Here is a 9,564-nt window from a genome sequence, read left to right on the forward strand (position 1 = left end):
TGTTTGCGCAGAAACGTCGCTAAGAACATCGAAAAAAATACGCTTTTATGTTTCCTGGCGACATTGTATGGCGACATTGTAGAGGGCCACAACGCAGTTGTGGCCCTTTAGCGGTCTGCTGTCAAACTAGAGCACGCGCCGGCGTGGAGCGAGCGCCGCATGCTACAGTTGGCTGTTCTATATGTGGTTTTGCCTGCGTTAATATCATCATTAAGGCCCTCGTAGGACAAGAGGAAGAAGAGTTCTCTTCCGCGCGAGCTGCGCCTGTAGTGGTCACCTTTCGAATTAAGGTTACGCGTACGGCGCGGGACTTCGCCCCGCTTAAGAACCTGGCGAGCCAGCTCCGAATAAGAGTACGCGCTTCGGGAACGATGAGGGACGCTGCGAGCGCGCGACGGAGCAAGACGTGTGGCGTATCGGCTCCGTTGATTTTCGGCTGGGGCCACGGCTCAATCCTCTGCACTCCGACAAGACTGGCGTCAATCGACGCAGCAAACCATCTGGACCACGTTGAAACCAAGTTTCACCAGGTGGGCCCACTTTTAAAGATTTTGCGGCCGAAATACACCTGATCACGGGGGCGACGCCGTTACGCCTAACGGCGATGCCGGAGCCCGGCGGCGTGGAACGCCGACGGCGTGGAACCGGCCTCCCGAAGTAACATGACGGCCCCCGCGTCTTTCCTGAGGGGTTACGACCCCGAAGGCATGGCCTGGACAACAATTTCAACATGTCAAGACGAAAATTCCACTGTTCCGCATTTTCGGCACCAATCCCTGAATGAAGCGGTCGCGCGTCGCGCGTTCGCTCAAGCCAAGACAGCGGCGCCCAACGCCATCCCGGCCTCCGGCACACCGGCCGGCAAGACGCAGCCTCCTGCATCGCGCGCTGCGGGAAGCAAAGGCAAGGCTATTACCAACTGGAAGCCTCGCCCATTTCCAAGACCGGGCCCGGACGACTTCGTGGTCGTGCTCAAGCCACGCGAACATACCTCGCTGCACCAAGCCTTTTCGGAGAACCGCTACGGAGCCGCCTTTACGGCCTACCTCTGGCCTGAGCTGGCAAAGTCTGTCACGGTTCTGCAGTCCCGTGACCAAAACATCGTATTGATCCACACCCCGAACCCGGCGGCGGCAGATCGGCTCCTCGGGGAGTTTTCTGTCAATACCGAGCATGGGGCGATTCCACTCCACGGATACCTTCGACAAGACGGAGGCGATGTGTGCCACGGCGTCATCGTCGTCAGCAACTCGGACACCACTGAATCACTTCGAGAGCAGGTGCAATGGAGAGAAGGCACCATCGTCGAGGTGAGGAAATTCGGCTCCTCTAACAAAGCTCGGGTCGCCTTTGCCGGGAAGGTGAAACCGCGTTTCGTGCACTATGAGAACATGCTCATCCCAGTGCGAAAATACTACCGGACAATTCCAGCCTGCGGCCTGTGTGGGGCCGTTGGCCACCGAGCGGATGCCTGTCCCAACACGCAGCCCAACACGTGCGGCCTCTGCGGTCAACAAGCCCCGCTTGTGGAGGGGGTGCGGGCCCCTCACGAATGTGTTCCGCGATGCTCGGTATGTGGCGGTGGACACGCAACAAACTCGCGGGAGTGTGCGGCAAAATTCCGCACACACAAGATGCTCGCCCCGAAGGGCGGGGCAAAAAAGAAGTCGGCAGCCAAGAAGAAGGGCCGCCATCTTGGCTCCCCCGGTGAGTCACCGAGCAGGGACGACAGCAACACCGAGAAGCCGGCGCCATCAGCAGAAGTCGGCAAGCGACCACCGACGCAGCCACCACACGGCGGCACAGGAAAACTGTCGACGACGCCACCACGCGGGGAGGCCAGGGCCTGGGCCAACGCTGGAAAACATGGAACGCAGGTGAGCGGCACGAGCAAGGCTGCCCCCTCCTCCCCCCCCTGCGGCACGCAATGCCGAGCAAACTAAGATAGCAGCTCTCGAAGGTCAAATTGAGATGCTACTAAAAAAAATTGCGCTTCTAGAATCGCAATCAAAACAGCCTACCACTCCCCCCTCGCCCCCCGCAACCGAGGCTAGAGGCCCGCATGGACGCCCGCCTAAATGCCTTAGAAAATCAAATTTCCGCGGCAATCGCCTCCGCTATCGCCAAAATGACCGAAAATATTCCTACTATCGTTGCACAGCACATCGCACAATCGTCGCGTAGCGTCCGACGAACCGGCGGTCTCATCAAAGACGTGTCCGGCCGCTATCCCAAAACGTCGCGTCGCGCCATAGAAACTGAAGTAGAAGACGAAGACAGCTGCTCGCTCTCCGGAATTGAGGATGCCCCCCTCCCCGCGAGTGCTGGCTCCGCAGCTGCGTCCCTACAACCACTCTTTCACTTCAATGACCATGGCGGGCAGCCCTCAAATTAGCCGCTCTACCCGTAACAATTCGGCCACCCCCATACAAATTACACAATGGAACTGCCGGGGATTCCGTTCCCGCGCCAAGAGGGCTCACCTCCGGCTTTTCCTCTCAAAACTCACTTCACTTCCCGCAGTGGTTGCCCTCCAGGAGCCAGGGAGCGGCGCTAGCCTTACAAATTATGTCACGTTCCAGCAAGACCCCTCTTCCTGTATATTCGTGCACAAAAATTATACAGCCAACCAAGTTGATTTGGAACTCAATACTGAATATTCCTATGTGATGGTCACCCTCCTTCCGTTTAAGAAACAAAATGCACCATTACATATACTCAACATCTATTGTTCTCCCAAGCTTAAAAATGTAACTTTCGCAGCCCTCTTCAGTCGCGCCCTGAAGGCTGCGGGCAGGGACCCCCTGGTGATCGTGGGTGATTTCAACGCTCACAGTACACTCTGGGGGTACGTGCGTGAAGAGAAGCGCGGGCGCAAGCTAGCGGAACTTGTGTCGACGCTGGGCCTCACTCTTCACACTGACCCTGCATATCCAACGCGGTTGGGTAACTCCGTGACTCGGGACACGTGTCCGGACCTTACCTTCACCAAAAACATTAGACACGCAGAATGGGCCAACACCGAGGAAACCCTCGGCAGTGACCACTGCATACTCAACACCACAGTCACAAGCAAACCATTGGCAAAACCCCACGCCCAAACCCGCATACCAGACTGGACAAAGTTCCGTAAAAACTACACTAATTCGGCCCCTATCCAAGAAACAGGTTACCACGCGTGGTCACAAGAATTGGTTACACACCTTCGTTCGACGGAAACTCAAGTTCAACTCTCGGAGGTCCTGCCGGGGGTGGACAACCACCTCCTGCACCTCTGGGAAGCGCGGCACAGCCTCGTCCGCAGATGGCGCCGCCAAAAACACAATCGGAAGCTCAAAATTCGCATTGCCGAGCTCACCCAACGAGCGGCTGAGTACGCGGCCCAGCTCGCCGACTCGAATTGGGTGAACCGATGCAACACGGCTGCTAGACAAATGTCCAGCCGGAGCACTTGGCGTCTCTTTCGCGCCTTGATCGATCCGACCCAAACCAGAGCCGAGACACAAAAACATCTCCAACGGGCTATCCATAGCTTCGACGGAGACACCTCAAAATTAGCAAGCAAACTACGGGATCAATACCTCTGTGTCCAACATGACCCCCGAGGGCTAGCGTACTCGTATGCAGGTTCCGAGAACGCGGAGCTGGATCAACCGTTCCGGCTCCATGACCTAAAGGCGGCCCTGACTAAAATGAAGCGAGGAACAGCGCCGGGGCGAGACCAAGTAACAGTAAAATTACTTGCCAACCTTCCCGACCCGGCCTACGACGCACTCCTCGCATACATAAACTCAATCTGGCTTGGTGCGACACCCCTCCCAATCGAATGGAAGACCGCCTTGGTCACTTTCATTCCCAAAGCCGGAAAAGACAAACACGGACAACCTCCGCCCCATCTCCCTCACGTCTTGTGCGGGAAAGCTGATGGAGACTATGGTGCGAGATCGGCTGTCCGAGTTTTTGGAAAACCAAAACGTATTCTCAGACACCATGTTCGGGTTCCGCCCGCACCGGTCCGCGCAGGATGTCCTGCTTCAATTACACCGCGAAATTCTAAATCCCGTTGAATACCCCCTCAATGACAAGGTGGTACTCGCCCTCGATTTGAAGGGGGCTTTCGACAATGTCACACATGACATAATTCTGACGCACCTCTCCCAAACAAACTGTGGACACAACACGTTTCAGTACATTAGGCAATTTCTCTCTGACCGGCAGTCGTATATCCGGATACAAGATGAAGAACACGGCCCCTATCAATTAGGCACGAGAGGTACCCCGCAGGGCGCGGTACTCTCACCCCTACTATTCAATCTGGCAATGATGAAACTCCCGGCTCAGCTGGAGAATGTTGAAGGGATACAGCACGCGCTGTATGCTGACGACATTACCATCTGGGCTAAACACGGATCGGTAGGAGATATTGAAGCCAACCTGCAGCAAGCGGCGGAGATCGTGAACGCCTACGCCCGCCGCTGCGGCCTTCAATGCTCCCCGACTAAATCGGAATTTGTGCACATCCGCCCCTCGCCAAAGTGCACTACCAAAATTGAATTGTCCTTAAAAAGCGGACCCGTCCCAGAACACGATGAGATCAGAGTACTGGGTCTGTTTATACACAAACATCGCAGAGCAGACACAACATTGGCCAAATTGCGTAAGGTGGGGGACCAGGTGGGCCGGATGGTCCGCGGGTTTCCAACAAACGCGGGGGGTTACGTTGCAAAGACGCCTTGCGGCTGGCGCATGCATTCGTGACCAGTCGAGTCCTCTACTCGGCTCCTTACCTCCACCTGCGCAAGTTTAATGAGAACGCCCTTGAGGTGATTCTCAGGAAGATGTACATGCCCTCGATCTCCCGATAACCACGTCCAACCAGCGCCTTATGGGCCTGGGGATGGTCAACACTTTCGCAGAGCTGCGGGAGGCACACTTGACCAACCAATACACAAGACTTTCAAAAACGACGTCGGGACGCCGCCTATTAGCCCGACTACACATCCACCACCCAACATTGACGGAAGAGCGCGTACGCATCCCAGAAGTCTGGAGATACGCCCTGCACGTGCGCCCTCTTCCGGCCAACATGACACGTGACGACCACAGTGGCAGGCGCCTTGCGCGGGCGGAGGCACTGGCTCGCCACTATGGGAACAAACACGGTATCTTTTACGTGGACGCCTCCGGTCCTCACCATGGGGGTTGGTACACGGCTGCAGTCGTCCACCAAAACGTCGCAGTGAACGGCCTAACATTCAGGGCACAAAATATAACACATGCGGAGGAGGTCGCCATCGCGCTAGCTGCCGCAGACCAGGACTCGCGCGTCGTCATTACCGACTCGAGAGGGGCCTGCAGAAATATTGAACAGGGGTACGCTCCTCACCTTGCGTATCGCATCCTGCAAGATAGCAATTACCTCGGGGCCCCCGCGTCCCGGATGATCATGTGGGCTCCAGCTCATATGGGCCTCGAAGGCAACGAAACGGCAGACGCCGCTGCCCGCGCGCTCACTCTCCGGGCAACGCCTTCAGACCCTTCCGAAATGGATCCCGAACCCAATCCGGCCTTAACGTATCGAGAAATTACTGAGTTCTATCAATTCGGCCACGCAATTTATCCTAAACCCTGTAAGGGCCTTACAAAGGTGGAGGAACGCACACTCCTCCGCCTTTACACCAAAACGCTGCTGTGCCCGGCAGTTTTAAAACATTTTGATCCGGCCTGTACAGGAAAATGCCCATACTGTGAGGAGAAGTCTTCGGACGTCTACCACATGGTGTGGGCATGCCAGTCAACCCCGAACCTCGCCCCAAAACCACACCCCACCCGGGAGGACTGGGAGACAGCCCTGCTCGGCTGCTCCGACCTGGCGAGCCAGAAGGCCCTGGTCGACCGAGCTCGAGTCGCGGCGATCGCCAATGGGCTCCTGTAATGAGGAGCCCACCTAGTGCTTGTGAGGGGTGGCCCCCTCCGGGCCACCTCGCGCTTACTCCCTGTATATACCTCTAATAAAGTTTTTTCCTCCTCCTCGGGAACGATGCAGTATAGGAGCAAATGTTTGCCGTCTGTCTGAGCAAATATAATTATTCCTGCTGTTCGTTATTTTATAGGTGGCTGAGCCTCTGATATGGGAGAGCAGTTGCTATTAATTCGTTCCTGCACATGTCGTCATTTAGGTACATAAGATTATAAAACGGGTTGAAGACTTAATTCTATGTACTCGACTTTGAGAGATCAGTAGGCTGGCCCTTGGTCTAAGCAGCTGGCACACGTTAGGTGAATGTGTATAGAAAGAAGGGTCATGGGTTACAGTGCTGTGTATTCTATCATGGGAGCGCTAAGCTGCCCATAAATACGTACAATTTTGCACCCGAAAGAACCTAATGATAGGTGTGTTTAGAAAAATTTATTATCACAGACGCTTCACATCAATAACAATTCAACGTAACATTTGCTTGCTAGACATACGTTTACGAGAATGACAAAACAAACTTCAGTTACATGGAACAAAACACGAATTGACTAGAGGGCTTGGTAAAAATGAATGTACTCGTGAACATTGCTAACTACAGCAGAGCTATGTTCATCTCAATGTAACCACTGTAGGCGCACTGGTCAATCACATCAGCCGTTTCTTGAATATTCTTTTAAAAACTGCGTATTTGTATCAAAGAAATAAGCTTCTTAAAACTTCTTTGGTATCTAGCATGTCTTTAAAGCTATTTCGCCAAATTAATGAAACCAACAATCAAGCCAAGTGAGGCCTACGGGGCATTGTCTGTAGATTTCTTAAGTTTAGTGCAGTAGTAATTATCATAAATTGAAAGGAATCAAAGTGGACGAAAAAAATCGCAGCATATCCATGGAGTGAATGATGATGAGTGGGCGAAGCTGCGGAGGTTCATCGGTAAACCGTGAATCCTCCGTGAATTCTGCCCAGTACATCATCACCGACGTGAGATCGGGCGCGTTTATACTAAAGGTTCGATGAGAGTTATGACGACTTGCAGCTCACTTTAATTTTACATGTACGCTGTGAATTTTCATTGTTTAATCACGCACAGGAGAAATCTCCCACCGGCACCACCTTGGAGGTCAAGATCTGGTACTAGCGTTAAGACTGGTTTCGCACTACGACGGGGACGAACGGGTGCCGCTTTAAGGAGCTTCGCCCCTAAAAAGTCGCCCGCATCTTCCCACGGGGGTAACTCGAGTAAATGCGTCACAGAGTGGTGGGGGTATCGCGTGAATGTTGCATAATTGGGTATGGTTTGGGAATGCTTAATTGTTACACGATGCGCACACCAAGTACGACTTGAAGGGCTCCAGCATGCACGAAGTTTCGGGTCCGCTGCTCGCTTCAAACGCTTGCGTTCAGCGTCGTATGCTCGTCTCTTCGCAGCCTGTCTTCTGCGTTGCTTGCTGTTGTTGACACCGACGACGGTGAGGGTGGGGTAACGTTACCTTCAACGAGTGGTGGGACGCTGATTGAAGGTACTGTTGCTTCCATCGCATCTACTCGAGTCAAGCAAAGCGTCAAGTCAAGCGAAAGCCAAGTAAAGACGCCCTTGACTGAATTCCGAACGCGCGCTCCGCCGCTTATATACACACTGCCCGCGTTCGAAGGAGAGGAGGGAGGGAGGGAGAGGAGAGGCTTGCTGCCGGCACGAGACGAGCCGAGCATGCGCAATAGGGGTGTGGACGGCGCCGCCGACGCCGCAGGTGCGACTAAGAAATGCTCCGAACTTAAAACGAGCTGCCACCTGCGTGGATGGAATCGACAACCCACGGATGACGCGTCCGGTGCTCTGTCAATTGAGCTACAGCGGCGGTTGCTCCCCCGTCCACTTTATTGGGTGTTTCTGCGCGTGTAATACCGGTAGTGTTAGCTTGCACCTCCCGAAGCCGTTACGGCGGGTGTGGAACACTCTTTTTTGCCAGCAGGCGCCAGGTAGAACGCGATACTGTTTTCAAACACGTAGCTGACCAAGATATAATTTCGTAATACCTAAATGCACTAAGCCTACCGGGACGAGACCCCTACCTGTAGTTCTCAGACGTCGATTATTCTCCATGGCTGCTTACTGCTTACATTACCAAAGATCGAAGTTTCAGTGGATAGCATAATCAGAAAATCATGCCCCGTTATCAGCCCTTCGCGTTAGAGCATCTGCTAAACTTGTTTTTTTTTTCTTTTTTTTCAGTGGGTTTAATGAGGTCGATAGCACCTCAATATGTTAGCGGGAATGCTTCCGAGCGCGCATGTCACCAATACTTCATTCACGAAAGGACACCACGTGACAATTCAGTGGATGCCAAGTCACTGCGGAGGGATGAGCAATGAACACGTTGATAATGCTCCTCGATAAACTTTTCAATACGACAGGGAAGAGACAATACCCCTGTTAAAGTCTGGTGCTCCTAGCCAACCTCGAGTGATCGCACAAGACATTACGCGCTCCACTTGGCATACAGCAAATCGACAAACAACCAGCACCACCACTACCCGAGCACCTTTCTTCATTTTCATGTGCCAACTGGACTCCACCGAAAACAGGCCACTCTGCTTTGCCGTTTATGGCTAAGAGGGACTTTCACGAAGACATTTTCTTGTCCCACCGGGGTGGCTGACGACCCTATTTGTGACAAGTGTCCGAGCCAGGAGACAGTTCAATGCATCTTCTGCAAGTCATTCTCCTCGCTACAACGTGCACAGACAATCACTCGCAATCGCTGTAGTCTGCCTTGACCACAGCCCGATGTCGGCAGCAGCAATTTTAGAATGTCGCCCTGAGAAGTCATCGCGGACGAAGGTGACGAAGACACTACTGAAATTCATGAAGACAAGACTTGCACTGGCGGTGATATACCAATAGTAATGTGGTGACTGCGAGGACTATTACTGCGTGTGTGGTGCCTCCTCTCTTTCTTTCTGTATATCTTTAATTTTCAAGCTCCCCCACTCCTATCCCCAGTGCAGGGTGGTAGCATACCAGTTATTCTAGACTGGTTAGTATCCATGCGTTTCCTCTCCCTCCTGTTGCATCCTCTTGCAGCCTGCTGCAATATCGACGACCCTGTTTTCTATGTAATCCACACAGCTATCGTCTTGCCACCATTGAACAATACACCTGCTTCGTTTACTTGCTTGCTACGCGCTCATTTACATCTGTTCAAGTTTTTCTGTTAACGACCAAGCTTGAGCATCACTAGAATCCTGTTTGTGCAATTCTTTTTTCAATGTTAGTTGTAAGCTGCTTCGCATAATTTGGTAATAACCACGTCGCGTTCGCTTCAAGCTATATTTACTTTACAAATTTGATTATTATGGCGCCACTGTCCTGCTAGTAACTGAGGTAGATATAATTGCTCGTGGACAGAATATAGGGGCTGAATGCCATTAGTATGTTCTGGTTCTCTCGCTGGGCTATCGAACACTATTTTGACTACGGAATTTTAATCTTCAGCCCTGTACTTACGCTTTCTATTCTAAGGTCTTCAATATATGCTTCCTTTCACCGCCAGCGTTTCTCGACAAGAGAAATGGCATTAGGAAACAGT

The 9,564-nt window shown here is 52.9% G+C and overlaps 2 protein-coding genes across 2 annotated transcripts; both read left to right on the forward strand.

Moving 5' to 3' along the window:
* Positions 1-662: 662 nt before the first annotated feature.
* LOC125758875 (uncharacterized) lies at positions 663-3,675 on the forward strand. Its single transcript, XM_049416579.1, has 3 exons — positions 663-1,877; positions 2,742-3,404; positions 3,628-3,675. The coding sequence occupies exons 1-3, from the start codon at positions 663-665 to the stop codon at positions 3,673-3,675; spliced, it is 1,926 nt and encodes a 641-aa protein (XP_049272536.1).
* A 1,188-nt stretch (positions 3,676-4,863) lies between these two features.
* Positions 4,864-6,033, forward strand: LOC119396206 (uncharacterized). Its single transcript, XM_049416994.1, has one exon. The coding sequence runs from the start codon at positions 4,886-4,888 to the stop codon at positions 5,933-5,935; it is 1,050 nt and encodes a 349-aa protein (XP_049272951.1). The 5' UTR covers positions 4,864-4,885; the 3' UTR covers positions 5,936-6,033.
* The last annotated feature ends 3,531 nt before the right edge of the window (positions 6,034-9,564 follow it).

The sequence above is a fragment of the Rhipicephalus sanguineus genome, chromosome 6 (genome assembly GCF_013339695.2).
Source record: "Rhipicephalus sanguineus isolate Rsan-2018 chromosome 6, BIME_Rsan_1.4, whole genome shotgun sequence".
NCBI classification, from domain to species: Eukaryota; Metazoa; Arthropoda; class Arachnida; order Ixodida; family Ixodidae; genus Rhipicephalus; species Rhipicephalus sanguineus.

Bases quoted from the DNA above. Each gene is read 5' to 3' on its own strand.
- LOC125758875 (XM_049416579.1), top strand. From the start codon at position 663: ATGACGGCCCCCGCGTCTTTCCTGAGGGGTTACGACCCCGAAGGCATG. The intron at 1,878-2,741 runs GTGAGCGGCACG...TGTTCTCCCAAG, and splicing joins CTGGAAAACATGGAACGCAG to CTTAAAAATGTAACTTTCGC. The intron at 3,405-3,627 runs GTGAACCGATGC...ACTCGTATGCAG, and splicing joins AGCTCGCCGACTCGAATTGG to GTTCCGAGAACGCGGAGCTG.
- LOC119396206 (XM_049416994.1), top strand. From the start codon at position 4,886: ATGGGCCTGGGGATGGTCAACACTTTCGCAGAGCTGCGGGAGGCACAC.